At 41.4% G+C, this 25,903-nt stretch overlaps 1 protein-coding gene across 2 annotated transcripts in view; it reads right to left on the bottom strand.

Annotated features, from left to right (window-relative positions):
• The window catches only part of CNNM2 (cyclin and CBS domain divalent metal cation transport mediator 2), a 163,122-nt gene extending 137,219 nt beyond the window's left edge, over window positions 1-25,903 (bottom strand). For both annotated transcript variants that reach the window (XM_046649164.1, XM_046649174.1), the window contains exon 1: window positions 22,678-25,903. In XM_046649164.1, coding sequence (XP_046505120.1) covers window positions 22,678-24,295 — 1,618 coding nt within the window. In that variant the 5' untranslated portion in view covers window positions 24,296-25,903. The remainder of the gene's footprint in view (window positions 1-22,677) is intronic.

Raw genomic sequence — 25,903 nt, 5'->3', positions numbered from 1 at the left:
AGTGGTGATTAAAAGGATATCCAGTGAGCCTGACAAAGCAATGCTCATCGTCAGATAAAAGTCTGCTGCCTAAATTTAGACTGAATGCACAGGAGCGGAACATTTCAGTTGGTCTGGTGTCAGTTAGAGGATATCTAAGTTCTCCAAACTGAAGATTCTTCTCTTAAAAACGGTGGAGTGCCATAAAAGAGAGAACAAGCGGCTTTGAGGTCAAACACCTGACTTCAAGCCCCAGGTCTACTTCTGCTTACTGATCATAGGATCTTTGACTCTGTGGTCCTCAATTTCAAAAATAATACCCCTATCTGCCCCTCTCTCAGTAGCAGTGAAAAGGGGTTGGGCAAAGTCCTGTCTTTTTCAGCATCTTGAGAATCAGTCCAGCTCTCTCCATCCTACCCACCATCTCCTGAAGCCCAGCTGTCATCATCTCTCACCAGACTTTGCAATAGCCCCCAACGCCAGCCTCTCCACATCCCTTCTCACTCCTCTCCAATAACTTTTCCACATAGAAGATAGTAATTTTTTCAAAATACAACTCTAATCAGGTCATACTCATATACCCCCAATACTTCAAAGGTACATTACTGCTCTTAGAAATGCTAGAACCTTAGTATGGCCTGCAACAGCTTGACTGGTATAGTCCGTGCCTACTTCTCCAGCTGCATTTTATGCCACACTCTACCCGCCAACACACACCAATTCTCTGTTCCAGCCACACTAATCTTCTTTCAGTTCCTTGAATATACAATGTTACCTCCCACCGTTATCATATCATAACATTCTCTTTTCCACACCCAAATTTCCCCTAGTTGGCTCCTACTTATCTGTCAGATCTCAAGTCACTCAAAAGTCACTTCCTTCCCTCTCCTCCCACCTGCCAGTGTTCTCTCATGGCACCAAGAGCTCTTCCTCCAGAGGACATCCCAGGATAGTGAGTTTATCTGCATGACTATTTGATCCATGTCTATCTCCCCCTTTAAACTGTAAGCGCCAAGATAGTGACAGCCCTACTTATCAAGAAGAAACACAGTCTATGTTTTGAAACTTGAGAATAGAAAAGCATGAGACAAGTATTTTTACCTGTGTGTTTTCAGTGTTTTTCTACATTTCTTCTTTATAAGTATTTCCAAATATTTAAAAAATCCTAGCCAGTATCTAAAATCATCACAATGTGAAACACTGGAACACTAACAGATTTTTCTAAAACAGTGAAACAAAGGCACTCCACATCAAAAGCTTTATGCCTGTCTGAACTTATCCACAGCTTAGAACACTATGAAACACGGCTATTAACTATAAAACTGAAGCCTTTATGGGTTTATTTTTAAACCCAGGAGACTATAAAAGGATTATAACACCTATGAAGCAGTAAGAAAACGATTAAAATGTATGCCAGAGAAGAGATTACAAAACATATGACTGGGGAATTTATGGCAACGAGGTTAGCAACTATAAACTTTGCAGAGCAAGCCAGTATTTATAAGAAAAAAAGGCAGTTCTTTAACGGTTCACACTTCCTGTCTTACCAACACTTACTGTGAGCCAAAAGTTCTGGTATTAGGGGAAGATTATTCAAAATATAGGGAGAAGTATACTTTAAAGAAAAAAGTGGACATTGATATATTAAAAATGCATGTGTTTCATTCCTTTTCAGAAGACAGCATTGTTTTCTCCAAGTTTGTAGCTTTTATTAGTACGTTGCAGGGTTTTCTGCTTATTTGAAAAGTAAAAAGCTGGAAAATAAGTACCACGTTGAAGTCTTCAGTCGTTTCTCACTGGTGCTTGAAGTCCTATCCCAGACGTAAATCAAAGTAGCTGGGTAACTCTTGCAGGCTACAGAAAACACTGCAAATTCAGCATTGAAGCAGTAAGGCCTCATAGGTTTTCAAGGATTAATGTACTTCCCCCGAGGCGTAACCCATGCAACCTAGGAGTGAAGATTTGGGCTAAGAGGAGTTGCACAAGCAGCGGAGAACAGACCTTTAAAAAATATACTGTGGCTGGACAACAGCTACCACAAGTGCGTTAAAAAGTCCTCTGTGGTGGAAATTGCCCCAACAAGAGACTTTTCTGGCAATAGAGATGCTGAATCAGGATCAATAAATGTACTCTAGGCGTCTCCAAAAGCAAAATGGAGAAGACTCAGGACAGCAATCAATACGTAGAAAGAACAATCTAGTACACACTATACAGAGGGCAAAGAATCCTAAAGACAGTCAAATCAACTGCCCAAATTCTCCCAAACACAGCTTTTCTGATTCTACGTCTTTCCCAGCGTTGTTCCCTCCAAGGGAAATGCTCTGACCTTCCCTCAGTCGGTGGCCTCCTCTGAGTCGGCCCTAAGAACACCTCCAGCCTCTCACTGCTACAGCACTTCATCATATTCTCCATGCCACCAATTAACTTATTCTGTCTTTTTTTATAACTACAGTCAGGACTCTTCCCCCATGTTCCCTGAGAACATATAACAGCTTTCCATTTTCGACATTGCCTTGCACATTATAGATCAAGTATTGATGGAAGCCGTCAGAGCTGGAGGCACTCGGGGGTCTGAGTCTCAACCACGTCTTTATGGGAAAGCAATCAACGACCACAGAGTTGAAATGGCTTCACTGATAAAGCAAACATTGATTGAGCACTCTAAGTGGCCAGCCCAGAGAGGAACTAAACAAAACTCCCGCCCTCGATGAGCTCACGGTCCAAGAGAAGAATGACTGTAAACGACAATTACCAATAGAAACAAGATCCATACAGTGACAACATGAGGTCTGAACAGGGCCCCATAAGAACAAAAGAGGGCATCTATCTCAGCCTGCTGGTAGGTAGTTCAAGGCCTCCTCTGCAGAACTCAGTTCAGCTCATGTAATAACCAAAAAGAGAAGGGAAGGAGCGGAAAGGCTCCTTGACATTGGTTTTGGCAATGATTTTTTGGGATTGATGCCAAAAGCACAGGCAACAAAAGCAAAAATTAATAAGTAGGACCACAGCAAACTAAAGTTTCTGCACAGCAAATAATCAACAAAATGAAACGGCAACCTACAGAATGGGAAAAAATATTTGCAAATCATATAGCTGATAAGGAGTTAACATCCAAAAAATATAAGGAACTCATACAACTCAATAGAAAAAAAAATTTAAAAAGACTCGATTTTAAAAATGGGCAAAGGACCTGAATAGAGAGCTTTCCAAAGAAGACACAGAAACGGCCAACAGCTCAACATCACTAATCATCAGGAAATGAAAATCAAAACGACAGTGAGATATCACCTCACACCTGTTAGGATGGCTGTTATCAAAAAGTCAAAAGATAACAAGTGCTGGTGAGGATGTGGAGAAAAGGGAACTCTTGTGCATCACTGGTGGGAATGTAAATTGGTGCAGCCATTATGGAAAACAGTATGGAAGGTTCCCAAAAAATTAAAAATAGAACTACCATATGATCCAGCCATCTCTCTTCCAGGTATATAACCAAAAAAAAATAAAATCACTCTCTTGAAGAGATATGTGCACTCCCACGTTCACTGCTGCATTGTTCACAACAGCCAAGTCATGGAAACAAGCTAAGTGTCCACAACAGATGAATGGATAAAGAAAATGTTATACACACACACACACACACACACACACACAGAGGAATATGACTCAGCCTTAAAAAAGAAGAAAATCCTGCCATTTGCAACAACATGGATAAACCTCAAGCATATTATGTTAAGTGAAATAAGTCAGAAACAGAAAGACAAACATTGCATGATCTCATTTATATGTGGAATCTATGACAAAAAGTATTATTCATAGTAACAAAAGTAAACGGGTGGTTACCAGAGACTTGGGCAAGAAAAGGAAAGTTGTTGACCAAAGGGTAGAAACTTTCGTTACGAGATAAATAAGTTCTAGAGACCTAATGCACAGCATGGTGACTATAGTTAGCAATAATGTATTGTATACTGAAATTTGTTAAGAGAATAAATCTCAAGTATTCTCACCACACATACACAAAAAAGATAACTATGGGAGGTGATGGATATGTTCATTAATCTGATTGTGGTAACCACTTCTCAATGTATACATATATCAAAACATCACATTGTACACCTTAAACATATACAATTTTTATTGGTGAAAAATAAAAAAATAAATTTTTTTAATTAAAAAAATAAATTAAAACGAGAAGAGAAAGAAGAAGGTAAGAGGCCCAAGGAACAGCACACAGGAAGACAGAGGTGAGAGCACGGAGCGCCCACTTTAGTCCGGCTAGAGCTTAAAGGATATGGGAGGGACAGGGTGGGAGAAGATGCTGTTTGCCTCTTTTGAATAAATGAATAAAAGAATGCATGCAAAAGAAAAACTAATATATGCTTTCTTTCTACTTGCAAAAAATTTATACTCTATTTGAGGTAATACATATCTGTTTTGAGTTCTCAATTATTGGTCAAGGGTCAGTAAGAGGCAGCTGGAAATAGCACTACATTTAGAACCAGGAAACCCACGTACTGGTCCTAACTTTGTCACTAACTACACAATTGCTCTTGGGCAAAACATTCAGTGCTCATCTAGAAAAGAAGGTGTTTGAACTAGATTGACCACTATCTCTTCCTATCTCAAACATCTATCTTCACACTAGAATGGAAGGACACATTACTACAGACAAAGATAGACAAGGGAGACTTGGCAGAATGATACCTTTTACAAAGAGTGAGATGCAAAATGCCTTAGATTCAAGTCTGGGGGGCTCCAGCATATGTATACAATCTCAAAATATTACCCCACAGGTTACTCATTAATTATTGAGAGAGGAGGGTACTTTACGATGTATTATTCTTGCCCAAAAAAAGATTTAACCTTGATTTTAATTATGAGGAAAAAGCAGACAAATCTAGATTGTGAAACATTCTGCAAAACAATTAGCCTAGACTCCAAAAATGTCAATGTCAAGAAAGAAGACAAGGAAAGGGAACTATTCTAGATTAAAGGACGTCAAAGAGACATAACAATTAAAATGGACAGAATATTAGGCACGTGTTTGTATTGATATTAAACTTCTTGAGTGTGATAATGGTACTGTGATTTTTTTTTTTTTTTTCAGGAAGATTAGCCCTGAGCTAACTGTGCCAATCCTCCTCTTTTCGCTGAGGAAGACTGGCCCTGAGCTAACATCTGTGCCCATCTTCCTCAACTTTCTATGTGGGACACCACCACAGCATGGCTTGCCAAGTGGTGCCATGTCCACACCCAGGATCCGAACCAGTGAACCCTGGGTCGCTGAAGCAGAATGTGTGCACTTAACCGCTGCACCGCTGGGCTGGCCCCTGTACTGTGATTATTTTGGAGAACATCCTTACACTTAAGAGATACGTGCTGAAGTATTTAGGAGTGAAATAGCATGGTATCTACAACCTACTTTCAAATCACCAACGGTTCAGGAAAAAAAGACACATATATATGTACACATGCATACATACATGTGTACACATGTACATAAGTATATATGGAAAGAGACAAATGTGGCAAAACATTAACAATTGGTGAATCTAGGTGAGGGGTACACAGGAATTCACTGTACTATTATTTAAACTTTTCTGTGTTGGAATTTTTTTCAAAATAAAAGTTGCACGGAAGAAGGATGAGTGAAAATTAGGCAGGCAGAGGAAAGCAAGGTGAATCTTCCAGATAGGCACGATGAGAGACACAGAAGTAGCAATCTAAAGACTGAAAAGAATTAAGAAATAGGAGGTATTAATTGTAGGACATAATATAAGTAGTATAAGAGTTCAAATATCAGCAGAGATTTCAGGAAAAAATGGAATTTTTACTAGGTATTAAAGGCAGAGCAGAGGTTTTAGATGGGCAGAACTAGTGTCTTTTAGGACAGGAACATGAGCAGAAGAGTGTGTATGTACAAACACTTATACGCACATAAATATAGATATACAGACATGCACACACATGCATTACATGTGTTACATATATGCAGTTATGACATTAGCCCTTTGGGACAAAAAACACAAATGTGAGCGGGAGACAGAGCAAACTCTGGAAGGGTCTGGATTCTCTACAGTAGGTAATGGAAACTCTTGGAGAATTTGTGTATTTTTCCCATAAATAATAAAAGCAATGCCTGCTTAATGTAGAAAATACAGAGAAGTATAAAATAAATATAAAAATCATCCCATCTTTATTATTAACATTTTGGTGTATTTCCAGCCATTTTTTTTATGTAATCTTAAAAACATAGTTGAGACCATGTTGCTTTTTTCACTTAAAATAATCATTTCCCCATGTTATTAAAAACTTTATGTTACTCTAAATGGTTGCATAAATACATACCCAGATTTGCTTAACCATTCCTCAATACTGGATTTTTAGATTTATAATTTTTGCTATTTTAAAATTAAAAATAAAAATAGAATAACCATACTATCCAGCAATTCCACTTCTGGGTATGTAAACCCAAAAGAACTGAAAGCAAAGACTTAAACAGATATTTGTACACTGATGTTCACAGCTGCAATATTCATGATAGCCAAAAGCTGAAAGCAGCCCAAGTGTCCACTGATGAATGGATGGATTAAAAAAAGATAGTATAGGGGCCAGCCCGGTGGTGTAGTGGTTAAGTTTAGGCACTCCACTTGGGCAGCCTGGGGTTTCTGGGTTCGGATCCCAGCACGGACCTACACCGCTCATCAAGCCATGCTGTGGTGGCATCCCATAAACAAAGTAGAGGAACACTGGCACAGATGTTAGCCCAGGGCCAATCTTCCTCAAGCAAAAAGAAGAAGATTGGCAACAGATGTTAGCTTAGGGCCAATCTTCCTCACCAAAAAAAAAAAAAAAAAAAGATAGTATATACATACAACAGAGTATTAGTCCACCTTAAAAAGGAAGGAAATGCTAATACATGCTACAACATGGATGAACCTTGAGGACACTACGGTAAATGAAATAAGCCAGTCACAAAAGACAAATCCTGTATGATTCCACTCACATGAGGTAACTACTGTAGTCAAATCTAGAGACAAATTCGAATGATGGCTGCCAGAGCCTGGGGGGAGGGGAGAATGCGAGTTGTTGTTTAATGGGTACACAGTTTCAGCTTTGCAAGATGCAAAGGGTTCTAGAGATTGTTTGTACAACAACGTGAACGTACTTAACACTACTGAAATGTGTGCTGAAAAACGGTTAAGATGGTAAATTTTATGTGTTATTCACCACCATTTTTAAAAATTAATGGAAGTTAAAAAAGATTTTAAACATATTTAGATGAGCCTCTCTGTGTTTCAAGTTTTACAGGCATTTCTGATCAGTTCCTGAGATCAGATTACTGGAAGCGGAGCTACTAGGCGAAAGGATATACAAAACAGCTTCAGGGTCTTGAGAAGCCTGCCAGGTTACTTTCCAGGAAGATTACACCAATCAACATTAGCACCAATATTATGTAAGGCTACTTGTCTCACACCACAGTCTCTATAATACTCACCTAATCACCCCACAATATTCACCCAGCACCTCTTGCCAGGCCCTGTCATGGGCCCTGGGAACACAGCAGGGAACAGGACAGACAGTAGCCCCTGCCCTCAGGCAGCATGTGTTCTGGTGGGAGAGGCCAGCCAAAAACTAAAAAATTTAAAAAAACAAGTAAGCAACCAACAAGATATAGCATAGGGCGAAGGAGGAAAAATGTAAAGAAAGGAAAGCAGGTGAGTGTTGTGGGGGGAAAGGCTGAAACTATAGACAGGAAGCCCGTCGAGAGCCGCCTCACTGAAGTGATCTGAAGGAACAAAGGAACCAGAAAGCTGTCCCGGGAAAGGACGATTCAGGGAGAGGGAACAGCAACAACGAAGGCCCAGAGGCAGGAGCATGCCTAGGTGCCTGCAGCGTTCAAGAAACAGCCAGAAGGCCAGTGTGGCTGAAGCAGAGAGTGAGGGGAAAAGAAGTAGGAGAGGCCATCAGAGAAGGGGTCCTCATCTCATGGGGCCTTGATAATTGCACATTACCATTTCCTTCTTTTCTTTTCAATTTTATTAAGGTAAGAATGCTTAACATAAGACCTACCTTCTTAACAAATTTCTAAGTGTACGATACAGTACGCTGACTACAGGTACAATGTTGGACAGCAGACATCTAGAACTTACTCATCTCGCTTCTATCATTTTTTCTACCCTGGCTATCCTGACAGGTAAAAAGACAATGTATTTGCCTGCTTGGGCTGCTACAATAAAAGACCACAGATGCATGGCGTAAACAACAGACACTTATTTCTCACAGGTGGGGAGGCTGGGAGGGCCAGGATCAAGGTGCGGGCCAATCCAGTTCCTGTGAGAGCCTCTTCCTGGCTTGAAGATGGCTGCCTTCTCGCTGTGCGCTCACATGGGAGAGCGAGGGTCATCTCTCTCTCTTCCTCTTCTGATAAAGCCACTAACCCCACCATAAAGTCCCCAACCCTCATGACCCCACCTAACCCTAATTACTTCCCAAAGGCACAATCTCCAAATATCGCATTGGGGGATTAAGGCTTCAATATATGAATTTAGAGGGGGACGCTGTTCAGTGCATAGCAGATAATATCCCACTATTTTAATTATAGGAGGTTTTCGATAAACTGGTCAGATGGAAGATATGTTTAAGGAAGAGCAGATTGGCAGAGGTATAGTCGATGAAATAGACAAAATAAGGGAAGCCACATTAGAAGTTTTACAATAATCAAGATGGATAGATTTACTCATTCATTCAAAATGCATTTACGAAGCACCTGAAACACAGCAGGCACTGAACAAGGTACAAATAAAAGGGACTAAGGGCTGGAGTAGTAGCAGAGGGAATGGAAAGAAAACAAAAAGGGTAAGAGGCATTTTCAAAATATATCAATTGAACTTGGTAACAAGATACAAGGAAGGAAAAAGAGAATCAGTTCATATGTATTGCAAGTTACTTGACAGCAGGAAATGTATCGAATTCATCTTTGCATCCCATGCAGTTCTTTCTATGACACTCAATAAATGCTTACAGATTAAAGACGAGTCAAAGAAAGTTTTCTAAAAATGGGAAAAGACCACGGAAGGGAGAGATAAGGACAAAATCTTGGAGAATGCCCAATTAGAAGTAGAAGGAAGAAATCAGGAGCCTAAAATGGGAAAGGAAGGAGCCAGAGAAACAGGAGAATCATGGTGCGTGCTGTAGCACGTCGCAAGAGGCAAGCTGGTTAAGGAAGAGAGGTCCTCACCTGAGTGCCAAAAGCAGCCAAGCAGTCAAAGAAGCTAGGCAGCATGACAACCAAGACGTGGGTTTGGCAATCAAGGAAGTCATTGGTTGTGACAGCTTGAAGCCAGTTTGTAGAGGATTAAAGATGAAGCCAGCGTCAAGGAAAAGGAAGTAACTACCTATTCCTTAAGAAATCCTGCAGTAAAAGAAGAAAGGAAAAATAGACAGGTGATGATTCCCTGAGACACAGAACTCTGCCCGAAATGCCTCCATGAGCCTCTGGATGTGCAGCAAGGCTGAGCACACCTTCAGGAGGCACCTACAACACCTGACCTAGTTGGGGGCCCCACACGACCAGGAGGGTCGAATGAAAACAGGAAAGATTCTGTCTACACACCATGTGTGAAGAGACAGCAAATCTTCACATTTGCTACTAATAGCTGGTTTGGTAAGTGGCCTTAAGAGGTCACAGAGAAAGTAATACCTGTACTAATAACTGCTGGTTCGTTGGATTTTAGCTAATGCGAGCTAAACCAGCTTAAGTCAATTAAGATTCTCTTTTCCGTTTGCTTTAGTCTCACTATGAGACTATTAAAGGCTCTCCTCAAACATCCAGAGATGTTTGGCTGTCCGTTCACATTTAAGAGGCTCATGCTTAAATGTTGGCTGGAAGGTCTGTGCCGACTGAGGAGCTTCGCTGTAGGGTGACCATCCCAAAACTTCTACACACTTCTAACTATCAAGGAACTGAGCAAAGAATACCTTTATTTGACTGTCTAATATGCGTGGGACTATTCAAGAGCAATAGTGCTTTTACATAAAGCAAACATCAAATTCTTTTCCTAAAATGCTTAGTTTTCTTGAGAAGTTACATAAAAGGAGCAGAGGCAAAATCTATTGTCATTATTTTATGTCATTTAAAAACAAACTTCAGGACAGATGTCTAAACAACAGCTAATTTATCCTACAAATAAATACAAAGTTTCTGTATACACTCAGGAAAAAAAAAGAAAATCACATCTTTTTATCTGTCTGACATAAAGGATGTATAACAGATACATAATTTTATACGAATATAATCAAACCAAACAAATACTTGATCCTCATCAAAGTTAAAAAGTCTTTTTATTTTAGCAAAATATATAAGATAGTGTGGAAACTAGAGAGCTTCGAGCATGGGTGGTTCCAGAACAATCTTTTTATTCTTTTGTCTCCTTTTAATAATCATCACTGGGTCATCAGTGATGATTTCCGGAGATAAAAGGAAGCATCAGTTTCCAGAATCTCAATGTCCCCGAATGAGAGCTATCGTGGGATTACAGTTTTATGCAAAAGGTACCAATCTAGTCGAAACTCAACTACTTCACCAATCTTTTATTTAATAAGGGCTATGAATTCAGTATCAAACAGCGTCACTCCAGGCAGTCCAGATACAAATCTAAACAAACTGGATTTTGTCACTTAATAACATGTTTTGTAAAGAAAGGCAACTCAAAAACCTAAATTCCTTTTTTTACACACGAAATTATTTTACTAAACTGCTGTGCACGCACACACACAAGCACGTGCACACACACACATATCTTACGGGTTTTAAAATGCTATTCATCTTTCACCTCAAACACTAAGCATTCTAATGAGAGGGATAAAATGGCACAAATGACAACATGGCTGCATCATGACAGAATACTCCATATTTCCTAAGGAAAAAAAGGATGAATTTCACCTAAATACACTGAATTTCACTTAAATACCTAAATCAGTGGTTTAAGTCACAAAATTTATACTTTTTCTTTTCCTTTTTGAGGAAGATTAGCCCTGAGGTAACATCTGCCACCAATCCTCTTTTTGCTGAGGAAGACCGGCGCTGAGCTAACACCTATGCCCATCTTCCTCTACTTTATATGTGGGACACCTGCCACAGCATGGCTTGCCAAGTGGTGCGTAGGTGCACACCCGGGACCTGAACCAGCGCACCCCGGGCCGCCAAAGCAGAACATGCAGAACTTAACCAAGCCAGCCCCCAAAATTTATACTTTCGATAACATTTTAATGGATTGTTTCCTGCCAAATATTACAAAACACACACTTAAAAAAACAAACTCAAAGGAACATAGAAAAACATACTTCCTCCCCTAAAAGCCACCATCAAGAGGTAGTCGTTGGCAGTTAACATTCTGGTAAACATTCTTCAAGGGGCCACCCCATGGCTGATTGGTCAAGTTCGTGCACTCTGCTTCGGTGGCCCAGGGTTTCACCAATTCAGATCCTGGGCGCAGACGTAGCACTGCTCATCAGGCCATGCTGAGGTGGTGTCCCACACAGCAGAACTAGAAGGACCCACAACTAGAATACACAACTATGTACTCGGGGGCTTTGGGGAGAAGAATAAAAGAAAACATTCTTCTAGTCTTTGCAGGTAAATGTATATACACAGGAACAAGGAAATAAAATTTTTTTTTAATTCTTCTCCCCAAAGCCCCCCAGTACATAGTTGCATATTTTTAGCTGTGAGTGCCTCCGGTTGTGCTGTGTGGAATGCCGCCTCAGCATGGTCTGACAAGCGGTGCGATGTCCGCACCCAGGATCCAAACTGGCAAAACCCTGGGCCACCAAAGCAGAGTGCGTGAACTTAACCAGCCGGACACAGGGTCGGCCCCAGAAATAAAAATTTTAAAGAAAAAACCTAGGCAGATGGCCCATACAATATCATTATAATAGTATTTTATCTAATTGACTCCATTCCAGCAGAATCTCACCCCCTACCCCAATCAATCCCATGCTCCTGGAGCAAGAAAAATGTCTGCTCAGTAATCAACTCTGCAGAGACCAAATTATTCCTGCCACACCTTATATCAAGGAGGGACACTACTGAGCAAAGCAAAGAAATCTTGAAGGAGACAAGAGTGTATACTGTCTTGTTCTAGCTGTTTTAATGTTACTTCTTAAAACCTGCTCAGATATTTCCACCTCTTGCGTGATTCTCAGGACTGCCTAAGCCCCAGATGCCATTCTGCAGAAGCTCCAAGTTGAGTCAGCACATTGTTTTTCTGATTGCAGATGGGCAAATGGAAAAACTGAGGCTTTGCACACTCCCATAAAGATCAGACGATGCCCTCGGTCTGTCTTTGCTAGCTTGGGAAAACATTCTCCCTCTCAGATTACCAGCCCCTCACCCATTGCACAGAAGGAGAAAAAAAAAAAAAAAAGAATAGAGTTTTATTTTGTCTCTTCTGGTTACCTGGTACCCAAAAACCTCAAGGATCATAATGATGATGGCAGTATGAAATGCAGAGTGACTAAAAGTCAGGGTTTTTTCTAGTCTCTCTAAAAATGACCCAAAGAAAAACCTTGGTAAAATGGCCTAGAGAAGAAACACAGTACAAAAAACCATTTAGATATTAAGCAAACACAACAGTCTTTTCTGTGCTCATCTCCTAAGCCAAATCCCAAATCTGATACAATGCCACTCTAAACATTAGATAGAAACAGATTAACTTTTGGTGAGGAAGATTGGTCCTGAGCTAAAATCTGTTGTCAATCTTCCTCTCTTTTTTTTTTTCTCCCCAAAGCACCAGTACATAGCTGTAATTCCCAGTTGTAGGTCATTCTAGTTCTTTTACGTGGGACGCCGCCACAGCATGGCTGGATGAGCAGTGCTAGGTCTGCACCCAGGATCAGAACCAGCGAACCCCAGGCTGCCGAAGTGGAGTGCACAAACTTAACATGGAGTCAGCCTCAAAACACATTAACTGTTAACCTCCAAGCTCCAGCCAGCTACATCTTTGGTCTCTTTGACTGACATGTTTCATATAGCCTATTTCTTTTTTTTCCTATATCTAATCTGAGATACAAAATTTACTCTTTCCTATCAAATTTCCCAAAGAATGACACTGTCAATAACAAATACTAGGTGCTTCACTCTATACATACGAAAGTGGCAAGTAAAAATGCCCAAGTTTTTTTTAAAGAAAAAATAAAATCCACTACAATTACATAAAACAAATATCAGATAACTGCAAAAAAAACTCATGTGTTTTTTAAAAGCACTTTTCTATTTTAAGAACTATTTGTTACCTGATAAATGAGTTTAGCAAGGTTGCAGGACACAAGATCAATATACAAAAATCAATTTCTATTTCTATATACTAGCAATGAACAACCTGAAAATGAAATTAATAAAACAATTTCATTTACAAGAGCATCAAAAATAAATTTATTCCTAAGTGCTTTATTTAATGAAAAGATTGCAAGTACACTAAAAACTACAAAACATTATTGAAGGAAATTAAAGAAGACCTAAATAAATGGAAAGATATCCCATGTTCATGGATGGAAGATTTAATACTATTAACAGTGCAATGCTCCCCAAATGGTCTACAGATTCAACGCAATCCGTATCAAAATTCCAAGTGCCTTCTTTGCAGAAACAGACAAGAAGATCCATGAAAAATTCACATAAAAATGAAAGAGATCCTGACAATAATGAACAAAGTTGGAGAATTCCTACTTCTCGATTTCAAAGCTTACTATAAAACTACAAGAACCACAGCAGTGTGGTATTGGCATAAGTACAGACACATATATCAGTGAAACAGAATTTAGAGTCTAGAAATAAACCCTCATGTTTATGGTCAATTGACTTTTGACAAGGATGTCAAGACAATTCAATGAGGAAAGACGTCTTTTCAACAAATGGTGCTGGAACAACTTGATGTCCACATGCAAAAGGACGAAGTTGGACTCCTACCTCACACCATATTCAAAAGTTAACTCAAGATGAATTAAAGGCCTAAATATATGAGCTAAAACTATGAAAGTTTTAGAAGAAAATATAGGCATAAATCTTTGTGACCTTGGATTAGGCAATGATTTCTTAGCTATTACAATAAAAGCACAAGCAACAAAACACAAAAAAGAGATGAATTGGACCTCATCAAAATTAAAAACCTTTCTGCTTCAAAGGTCACTACCAAGAAAGTGGAAAGACAACTCACAGAATGGGAGAAAATATTTGAAAATCACATATCTGATAAGGGACTAGTATCCAGAATACACAAAGAACAATTACAATTACAATTCAACAACAAAAAGACGAATAACCCAATTTAAAAATGGGCAAAGGATTTGAATAGATATTTCTTCAAAGAAGAAACACAAATGACTGATAAGCACATGAAGAGATGCACAACCTCATTAGCCATTAGGAAAACGCAAATCAAAACCGCAAAGAGACACTACTTCACACCCACTAGGATGGCTACAATTTTTCTTTTAAAAAAAGGACAATAACAAGATTTGGTGAAGATATGGAGAAATTGGAACCCTCATACATTGTTGGTGGGAATGTAAAAATGGTGCAGCCACTTTGAAAAACAGTTTGACAGTTTCTTAGAGTTAAAAATAGAGTTCCATATGACCCAGCAATTCTATTCCTAGGTATATACCCAAGAAAATTGAAAACATATGTCCACACAAAAACTTATACACCAATGTTCATAGCAGAATTATATATAATGGCCAAAAAGTAGAAACAGTCCAAATGTCCATCAACTGATGAATGGATAAACGGTGTTGCATATCCATAAAAGAGAATAGTTTTTGACCATAAAAAGGAATGAAATACTGATGCATGCTACAACATGGATGAACCTTGAAAACATTATGCTAAGTGAAAGAAGCCAGACACAAAAGGCCACATTGTGTATGATTTCAATTATATGAAACATCCAGAATAGGCAAATCCATAGAGACAGAAAGTAGATTAACGGTTTCCAGGGACTGTGGGGAGAGGAGAATGGAGACTGACTGCTAATGGGTACAGGGTTTCTTTCTGGAGTAACGAAAATGTTCCAGAAGTAAGTAGCAGTAATGGTTGTACAACCTCGTGAATACACTAAAAACCACCAAACTGTACACTTTAAAAAAGTGAATTTTATGAATTATATATCAATTTTTAAAAATTTACAAAGAACCATTTGTTTCAGCAGTAAAATGTTCCTAAGGAGAAATGAAATGAGTTCCCTAATATGAGCAAAGGTTAGTTTTCCCAAGATCAGGACTTGTAATGTTCTCAGCAGATTTTAATTTTTTCTAGGTATATTATTGTATAAAGTTAACAAGGAGATTCTGCAAAGACTGGAATGATCATTCCTAACACATCAACTATTTTCACTTTTTCCATGTTCCCTTCTAGTCTGCACACGTGTATTTTTACATGTCTATAATCTATGCAAAATAAGCAAAATAAATTTTCCCATATTGCTATATGGCCTTCAAAATTATCACTAAATGGCTGCAATTAGTTGACGTCTACAATTTTCTTAACTCCTTCCCCTCCATGGCCTGATTTGAAGTATCAGATATTTAAGTTACTTCCAATTTTTCACTATTTATAGATAATGTTGCAATATACACACAACACGAAAAGCCAACATAGCTCTTTTCTTCTCTTGAATTATATCACTGAATTAAGATTTCCAGGGGAAAAAAATTATTAAAGCAAAGAGTAGGACATTTTTATGACTCCTGGTTGCCTTCCAAAAGTATTACAAATTTACATTGTTACAAAGAAACAAAACTTTGCTATATTAGACATTACCATTTTTTATACTTTTGATGTAATCAACATTAAAAGATCTTAGAGTAATTTGAGACCTTCCTTTAGTCTTCAAACTTCGGCTATTTAAGGGCGTCCAAAATTCATGAGTACTTGCTCTATTTCTTTTAAACTTTGTCGTCTTTTTCAGTCACTTATAGTTAAGGAAAATGAAGAATTTTTTTAATTCAGTATTCTTACTCCAAGGAGAATAGAACATATAATCAACTGTTCTGTTTCCCTTCAAAATATATATGCCTGTGGCCATCTCATCAAGTAACAGCAACTGCTAGAAAAGTAACAAAGCATAGCATTCTGTCACAATAGAAAGGAAAAGAAAAAACCTACAATAATTAACCACTCTCAAGATTTCCACATCCCTAACTATGAGCACACATGGCCCACAGTGTCTTCTCGACTAGAGACAGAACAAGTACAACAAAGAACCTACAGAATCATCATGATACAAATAGTGGTTAACTGACCACTAAGTGCCAGATCCTATTAGAAGCATTTTTACGTTCACTGTCACATTAATTCTAACTAAGTAATCTCTGTTTAGAAAATATCCCATTTTACTGCGGAAAAAACTGACGCTTAAAGAGGTAAATTACCTGTCCAAAGTAGATGCAGAAAGAGCACATTTTTCTCAACCTTTGCATTAGCAGATGGTGAATGCAAAAAGAGAAACATTCCCACCTAGGTCTGACAGCAAGGAGGGGTTAAGGATGAAGAAATGAGGATCTCACCATCATTACAGCAGTGTTTACGATCAGTGGCAGCACCAATGTAAATCAGGGGGGGGAGTTAGCATCCCCATTATCTCCATCAACTCCTAAGCCAGCCCAACAAACACATCATCGACAGAGGGTGCTAGTTATTGGTCTCCTAGCTCCCCCTTCCAGAGCATGCACCCCTAAAATCCTCCTATGTAGACAGTCTGGAGCTGCCAGTGTAGTGATGTTGAAAGAAAGAAGGCTTCTTATTGTCTCTTCTTTCCAATGTTGGTAGAATTTGAGGTTTCTTGTTTGTGTGTTCTGAGAAAAAGAAGATGAAAAGACAATACTAAAATTATATTCAACCCTAGTCATCCATTTCCATGTATTTAAATTTAATAAATATTCTTTATATGTCAAGCAAATCTTACTGGCATTGAAACAGACTACCAATGAAATGTATGCATTTAGAGGGAAGGGCCCCTTAGAAAGAAATATACTTCCTTATATGGAGCTAAAGTAAACATCTAATTAGAGTCTAGAGATTTGTTCTTAAAAGCTTAAGTAGTTCAAAAGCAAATACAACCATAAAATATTATGTTGGCTCAGTCTATTTTGTGGGTTTTCCTGGTTAATAATATTTTAAAGTGTGTTTAGTTTTGCTAATAATTAAAATTAACCAGTCTCTTACAGTAGTTTGGAATGTTTCAGAATTTAAGTAATTCTGAGACCTTTTGGGGGGAGGGGGCAGGTGCTGTGTAATCCCCGTAAAAGCCAAGAGAAAAAGCAGAACAAGGTCCTTTCCTGTTTCGTCCAGCTCATACCAAGTCAGAGCCGGTATTCAACTGTCGTATCTCCTGACCAAAAAGGCCATGCTCAGGCTTCATGATCCTATTAACACAAATAACCTCCAAAAACCAGACATGATTCTCTGAAAGAATTTAACTTACAATATTTAAAAAAGTGAAAAAAAAAAAGGATACATAGATGCATGAAAGGGACACCTGCTCCAAATGCTTTGACGAATATCTCAATGGAAAATTTATAGACCGGTACTGTGAACAAAAATTAATAGAGCCAAAGAAGTTTCACCCCACAGTCCCAAATCCAATCTTTATTATTCTCATAGTAGAAATGACCAAAAAGAAAATACATCCTTCAGGGACATCCAAAACAAGTTAACTCAAAAGGAATACCTTATACTTAACTACCTGAGGCTTCAAGCAAACTATATACCAATACTCGTTTCCTAAAATACCCTCCTAGTCTGACCTTAGCAGAGTAAAAAACTTGAAGTAAGCTAAAATAAAGCGAGCTCACACATTGAGACTTATTTTCTATGAAACAAAATGCCTGTCAAAGATGGCTTGAATCCAGCATATCAAAAAGACTGACATCAAAACCACAAGACAAATAAAAACCAATGGCGAACCTGAATATTTGCTTTCACCATTAATGCAGCTACCTTCAACTCTGTCAGAGTTAAAGTACCTTTAACTGGGGATCAGAGGGCCAGCTTGTTGGAGTGGAAAGAATTCCAGTCTAGAGTCAGGGACATGGGTTCTAGTCCTGTTGATGCTACTAGCTAGGTGAGTAGCTTTAAGCAAGTCACTTAACTTTCTCACCTTCTCTGGGTTTACTTTCCTTATTTAAGAGGTTAAGTAGACTAGCATTTCCTAAACCCACCTAACCATAAGAATTACCTCAGGTTAACTGTTAACCATATGGATTCCAGGGCCCCTTCCCTGGAGATACCACTTCAGGAGGTCTCTGAGTGAGGCCCCACGACCTTATTCTTAATAAGTGATCCAAGTAATTCTTACCATCTGGTGAGTGTCACAAACAGTGGACTAGATGGATGATCCTCAAGCTGTCTGCCTTCCAGCTCTGATTCTATACTACCTGGATATTTCATAATTGTGTTCTAAAATCACACAAAATTATAATAGTTTAACGTGCGTTACTGCATAAAAAGAACAAACAAACAAAATCATAGAAACAAATATATCCACCACCCCGCCACGCCCAACACCATTCATACCTTTAAACACCAATAAAAACATCCTCCTAGATTCTAGGCGAGTGGAATGCTTTATTTGGCGAGAAAAAGTTTTTAATGTTAAACTCTCAACACATTAATATGAAAAGATTTGTTGTGATATAGGAAGAGACAGTTGTAGACCTAACGTTTGAGCAAAAACCACACATTGCAATCTTCCTTTAAAAGACGTCATCTGGTGATCCTACCCGTTCCCAGGTAAGAAAAAGCTAGGAAATAGCCAGCCTAAGTCCCTAGCAGCTGTGAAACAAGCATCCTCGCAATACTGGGAGGCCATTGTTGCAACACTAAGAGAAAAAAAACAAAGCAGCAAAAACTAGTTACTAACCCTTTAAATTCCACCCCGGTGTAGACAACTGGGTGGCTAAGAGCCCACAATGTCTGTTAGGAAGGTTTGTCAGGTAAATGAACAACTTCTAGTATCCTTTCTGCACACAAAGGTAGCAATCTTTCATTTAGTGTTTCTTTCCTCTACACTCTTTTGTTTTAGGCAGTTTTTCTAAAATTCTCATAATCCTCTGGGGGTATTTACTTTTATCGTTTTAGATTTATAAGTAACTACAAAATGAACAAAAGAGAAAGACTGACTGCATGGAGCACAGGGGCAGAGGTGTAAAGGATGGTCGCTAGCAACCAATTATTATATAGGTGGCTACAAAGAAAAGTAAATAAAATCAAGATCAAAACACAAAACTGAGTTTGAGTCACCTTTGCAACAGAAACAGATAAGAAGCTAAGAGTGAAACCTTACTACAAACCACCTCAGCTATTAGGAAACAGCTGTCAGGAGTCCACTAGAGCAGCACACGTGTATACCATAATGTCAGGATAAACGTTCTGAAATAAATCTTGATGCCCGACGCGGAAATATGGGGAATAGAATTCTTTAGATTTAGGATCACACAGGCCAAAAATTTTATTTATTTTAATGGCAAAAGTGGGGACACCAACTGTTAGGTACCACATCACAGAAACACTGGATGTGAAGCCATCTGTATGTTTAAATACATTTCTGTGTCTGTTGCCCAACAAGCTCCGAGGCAATGTTTTGACAAAAGATCAAACTTCGCACTCACTTAAAATAGAAATGCATAATGAGGATCCAGGGGACCAGCATAGCAGAATGGTAGACCACTGTCACGCATCTGAGTTAAAACCCCAAATCAACAACCTACTATGTGACCCTGTACAAATCATTTAACCGAAGCCTCAATATCCTCATGTGTAAAACGGAGATTCCTTCACTCAGACATCATGAGATTTAAACAAGGTGATTCATGGAAAGCCTCCAGCCCTGTACCTGGCACAGAGCAAATAACTAAGAAATAATAATAATAAGCTAACTGGAAAATTAGCATAATTACTGTCTTCCAACCTCAAGTAGAGCTAAGAGTTTCCTGGAAACCAGGCAAAAAGTTCTAATTGTCAGAAAGAAGACATTCACATACGCTTATGTAAAGGTAGCTTTTCGTTTCTTTCCACATTACAGAACCTTTCCCCTCCTTAGTAAAGAACAACTCAGACTAATGATGTACAGCCATACACAGGAAAGGCTTCCTGCAGACATTCTTAATTAGGAAGGATAATTTTCAATGAGATCCGGATTAATGATCTAACCAGTTTTGGGGATTACAGTTGGTATTGTTAGGAGAAAGAGGGGAAGAGAGGAAGAAAAAGGCTTCAAACCATCACACACACCATTATTCAATAGAGAAAAAACAACAGAAGGGTGACTGTTCATATTCTTTCATAAGTGAATTAGAAAATGAAGGAAAAAATTCAGGTGAACTATTCTACCTCATATAGAAAAACAAACTAACACAGCTGTCAGTACGGTTAAAGGCACCAAAAGATCAAGAAAGAGAAGGCGAAATATCAGTTATTCCTATAGGTTAAGTAACAACACCCACTCCGTCCCTTTAAGATCATGGCTTGAATTTCCCATTGCAACCCACTGTCTTTGCCTGCTCTTCTGAATATGCCACTAGCTTGAATGTACATTTAACTTGTACCATCTTCTTAACCAACTACATCATTCTAGTTAAGGACAAAAATAAAATCGTGTGCATTATTATTTTTCTGGAATTCATGGGAAAATGTTAGTAATTCAATCATTTAAAGGATACATTTCAAAGAAAACACTGTAAGAGGTAATTTTGGGGGAAAAAACAGTTCCTCATGAAAACAAATTAGTCACAGGAAAATTGCTCAAGGACAACCAAAAACAAATCTCAAAATAATGCAAATTTTGAAATTTTGAGTTAGGGGCAGGATTAATGAGTTGTGAGGTGCAGAGTAAAATTCTCAAAGAAAAAAGATGCAGGAATAAAGAAAAGACTAGTATATACTAGTGATATCGACCCATGAGTAGATGTGCAAAAGTTCTGAATAATAAAGAAAAACAGAGACTAAGTTATCTGTATCAATATTGGGAAATTTAGCAACAAAAAGAAAATAAAGTACTATTTCACAGGCATTTTCAAGCATTTCAATATATCTTTCTGTATTGCAGATATTCCTGCAAAATGAAACAAGAGACTGGTTAGATGCTCTAATTAACAATTTAGTAGTGAAAGAATAATGACACCCCCAAAAGGAGTTCTGTCACCTAGAGATAATGGGCATTTTCTTTTTACTATTTAAGAATCCGGAAGAATCTCCTTCTGCTTTTAAATGCAAATTACCAATCTCCAAAGCACATTCTGCTCTATTCCTTTATCTGAAAATTACTGCAATGTGGTCCTGTTCCAGAGAGGACACTATTCAGGCAGGAAAACGGAATTAGGACAAGCACACACTCTGTGAATATGTTCAGATCATCACATCCAGTGAGCTGTCACCATTTACACGTGGCCATTTTCAGTGGAGAGACCACTATTGGTGACCAAAATTCTATTTGAAGAAGGAAAACTTAATTTTGAGACTACTAGGTCATTAAAGGTAACATACACATTTTAATACGTGTGCATGGACTAGCATCAAAGCAATGAAAACACTCAGCATCTCTTGTTTTCAAATAACAACACTAGCTATTTACTGGAAACATTTTTAAAGGTAGAATTTCAGTAATAGTAGTAGGCGTTGTTATTTACCTGTTCGTTACATGGTAAAACAAACAAACAAAAAATACCACGATGCAAACAAAGGGGAGCACACCAGATTCTGCACTTCTCTTCCCTGTTATAACTCCCTGGAATGGTGAGGGGTGACTTGAAGGCATACTTCAAGCTCACGTACCAGGTGATCAAGGTTAAAAAGAACCCTTTTAAACCAGAAAGACTCAAGAAATAAGTAAACCATAAGAGGAATTCATCCTATTGTTAAAGGTTCAAGCTTTCTGCCGAAACCACACTTGGTTTGGGGAATTTTATTTGCTGTCAGGTAAACACAACTAGTGAAGAAAGCTAAAGAAGATAAAGCCTTGTAAAAGGCTAACTTACCACTAGTCTTTCCAAGTTATATATTAATAACTAACTTTAGTTTTTTTTAAAAACCCTCGTTTCCAGTTAAGGCAAGTCACATCCAAATGAGTGAATTCTTTGGGTGATATTTGGCTTACCCCACTCCCTATCCTCAAAGGCTTTCCCACAGGCCACTAGACAACCAGTATCAGCAGCTACTGAAAATGCACTTCCAATCTCTGAAACGTCAATGAATGGTTTAAGGAGGAGGAAAAGGATTGTATTGGGTTCAGAAAAGCTATTTAAATGTTTTCCAAATGCTTGCGGTTAGTACGCATCAACCAAATGGTATAGCATGGCATCAGCCGGTCCCTACTTTCATCTACCCACTCAGAACCCGGGCATGAATGCAGCAGGCCCTTCAAAACCAGAAAGCTGGGGAGAGCATCATGCACAGAAAATAGGAAGCCTGCTTTTTGATATGAGAAAAAGCAAGAGATGGCAGTCTTGTGCTTTTAAAGAACCTAGAAGCTCTTACTAGTTTAATCCACCCCCAAATCCACACCACCCTTTCAACTTTGCACTTAAGAGAGAGGAGAAATTCCGGTCAGCTCGCCTTGGAGGGTAGGTCTGAGGGTAGAGGACTCAAGGAGGGAGGAGGATGGAGAGAGAAAGAGCAAGCCAATGAAAGATACCAAAATTTCCCACCTTTCTTAAATTCTTCCAGCATAGCGTCCAACTTGGTGTCATTGAAAACAAAGTGCAAGGGGTGATTATAAAATTTAGTGATGGTTTTCAGGGGAGTACAGTCATCTGGATCCACGAAGGCCAAGTCTTTGACAAAGAGGAGGTCCACGATGTTGGAGCGCTCCCCCTCAAACACCGGAATGCGAGTGTAGCCGCTCTCCATGATCTCTGACATGGTGTTGAAGTCCAGAATGGCTTCGCCGGTGATCATGAAGCAATCCCGGAGCGGAGTCATCACGTCCTCCACCGTCTTGGTGCGGAGCTCCAGCGCCCCTTGGATGATGTTCAGCTCCTCTTTAACGAGGTCGTTGTAAGGGTCGGTGACCCGGAGCATCTCCAGCAGTTTCTCCCGGTTATAGACCGTGCCTATCTCCTGGCCCAGGACGCAGTCCAGCAGTTTGCTGACCGGATAAGAAGCGGGGAAGGTCATCATCATAAAAAACTTGGTGAGGAAGATGGTGTTGGCTCCTACAGCCAGGCCGTGTCGGGAGCAGATGGCCTGGGGCACGATCTCCCCGAAGATGACGATGCCGATGGTGGAGACCACCACCGCCACGAGGCCGGAGCCGGCGATGTCGTCGAGCAGGATGGTGAGCGTCGTGTTGACCAGCACGTTGCCCAGCAGCAGCGAGCACAGCAGGTAGTTGCCCTGCCTGCGCACGGGCTCGATGCGCTTGGCGTAATTCTTCTCCTTCTCCGTGCCGCAGTTCTGCACGATGCGCAGCTCCATTGGGTCCAGGGCCATGAGTCCCAGGTTGAGGCCACTGAACATGCCGGACAGGCACAGGAGCAGCGAAATGAAGATCACCTGCAGCCAGAAGGGCAGCAGGAACTTCTTCTCCTCGCCCACGATCATCTTGGTGTCCTCGCCGTCGTGGTAAATCCATGTGGTCTCGGCCCACGGGGGCGGCGGGAGCCCGGCCACCCCGGAGCCGCCCTTGCCCCCGACAGCGCCACCCGCGGACCCCGGGCCACCGGCGCCCAGGGCAGGCGTGGAGAGCGACGTGCACAGGTAATAGGACTTGCTCTTTTCCATCTTGCGCAGCGGCTTGATCTCGATCTCAATGATGCCCGATGTACGGCGGTTGAGAATGATATGGGGCAAGATGATGATATCTGAGGTGCGGATGCCGCAGCGCTGGGGGCCGCTGTCCGGCTCTGGAGGCGCGGGACCCCCAAGCCCGCGCTCGCCGGGATTGTGGCGCCGCCGCTCGTGCTCGGTGAAGGCGATGCGGGACCACGTCTCGTTGTTGATGTTCTGCCCGTACACCCGCAGCTTGACCCGGGTCCGCTCGCTCACCCGCAGCGCCCCCCCTTCCATGAACGACACGTCGTTCGTGTCCTCTAGCCGCAACCCGATGATCACCGTCTCCTCGTTCTCGCCCGCCGCTGCGCAGCCGCCCGCGCCGCAGCAGCAGCTCAGCAGTAGCAACGGCAGCAGCCGCCCCGCCGCCTGCAGGACCCCCCGGCCGCGGGCGCTGAGGCTGCGGCGCGCCGCCATCTTCCAAGTGGGCAGTGCAGCGGCTGCCTGCCCGCCCGCCATCTTTACTTCGGGTTCACAAGAGCCACAGCCAATCATAGGGTGGCTGCTCCAGCTGCGGCTTCATCCTTCCCACCCGACGGCGCGAGCGCAGGCACCGGCCCCTGGGAGAGATTGCAACGGAGCGTCCCCACCCGGTGCTCAGCAGCCCGCCTCCCTGAGTGACACTGACTCGGCCTCCGCCAGCTGAGGGTCCTCTAGCCTCGCGGAGGGGGGGCGGAGGGGAGCGCCTGCCACTCCCGAGAGAGGCAGGCCAACCAGCCAATCACGAGCGGGCGCCCGACCCCGCAGCCAGGGGGCTAGAATGGGGGCGTGGTCGCGAGCGGCCCCGCGGACCAATGACAAGGGACGTGGGTGGGACGATGAGGGCAACTGTCCTCCCCAGCACGCCAAGTTTCCAACTGAAAGGCGCGTGACTCTTGTGTATGTGCGAGGGGAGGAGGTGTGGCCGGCCGGGGCCCGACAGCCAGTCACAGACGAGAGCTGTACGAAAGGGGGCGGGGCCTCCAGTCCCGCTGCCAATGAAATGGTGCCGTGCACAGGGCCGGTGCTCCCTGAGGGGCCTCGGTGGTAGATCGCCGCGCCTGGGTCGGCATGGTTGGACTAATATCTTGTGGAGCAAGTTGGCCGGTTCTCGCTGCACCGCTCTGCCTGCTCCCAAACGCTCAATGCCCGTGCACAGAGGGCTGCGCCTTCTGCCTCAGGAGCCAAGAGTCCCACTAGGGGCGGCTGAAGATGCACATTAGCCTAAAAAGAATCCAGGGCACTTGGCCACGCCACTCTCTTCTATTTGTGCGGGCCGCTCCGGCTGGGATAAGCGAGGCCTGGGTGACCCCAGCAGCCACCGACCGGCTCGTCTGCAGCCTCTCACTTCTCCTTAGGAGAGGCGCGCTCTCTGCAGCTCGCGGTCAGGTGGCGCCACCTTCCGGCTGCATGGGCGCCCTGCAACGCCTTCCAGGTCTGCCCCAAACTCCAAAAGGTGTGCTGGGGTGTGGGGAGGTTAGAGTGAAGCAGTTTCCCAAACCTCCTAGTCATAAGAATCCCCTCGTATTCCTGCTGAAAGTCTGTATTCCCTGGACCCCAATCCACATGTACTGAAGGGGTAGGACCCATGCAACTTTAGGGAATGGGAGAGGGCAGATATCCTAAGCAGACCCATAAAGGCGCATTATTAATCACCTCTTTTTTTGTATTCTGCAAGCCCATTTTCATCCCTTTTTGTAAACCAATCAGACGTTTCTGATTAATTTCTGCTGGAGATGATCGCAATGTCCTCCTAACTGGTCTCTCCTCTTCTACACCTGCCTCCTTCCCTTCTCAACCCAGCAGCCTGAGTGGTTTTGTTAAAACAGACCCTGTAGCTCCCTCTTTTGAAACCCTCCACCAGCTTCCCATCTCACCACAGTAAAAGCCACAGCACGGAACAAATCCGACAAGGTTCTCAAGAGTCTGCTATCTCCCCTTACTTCTCTGGGGAGCATCACCTGCTGCTCCAGCCAGATTTTCCTAGCTGCTTCTCCTTCTGTCCAGGGACGCTCCCCTGGGAGCCTGTCCACTTGCTGTTGTTTCCTGTGCCTGGGACTCTCTTCCTCCAGGTGTCAGCATAGCCCCTTAGTTCACCTCCTTCAGAACTGCTCAAAGGCCACC

Source organism: Equus quagga, chromosome 2 (assembly GCF_021613505.1).
Source record: "Equus quagga isolate Etosha38 chromosome 2, UCLA_HA_Equagga_1.0, whole genome shotgun sequence".
Lineage (NCBI taxonomy): Eukaryota > Metazoa > Chordata > Mammalia > Perissodactyla > Equidae > Equus > Equus quagga.
The sequence above is the reverse complement of the archived record's forward strand: the minus strand, read 5'-3'. Positions and strand labels throughout refer to the sequence as shown.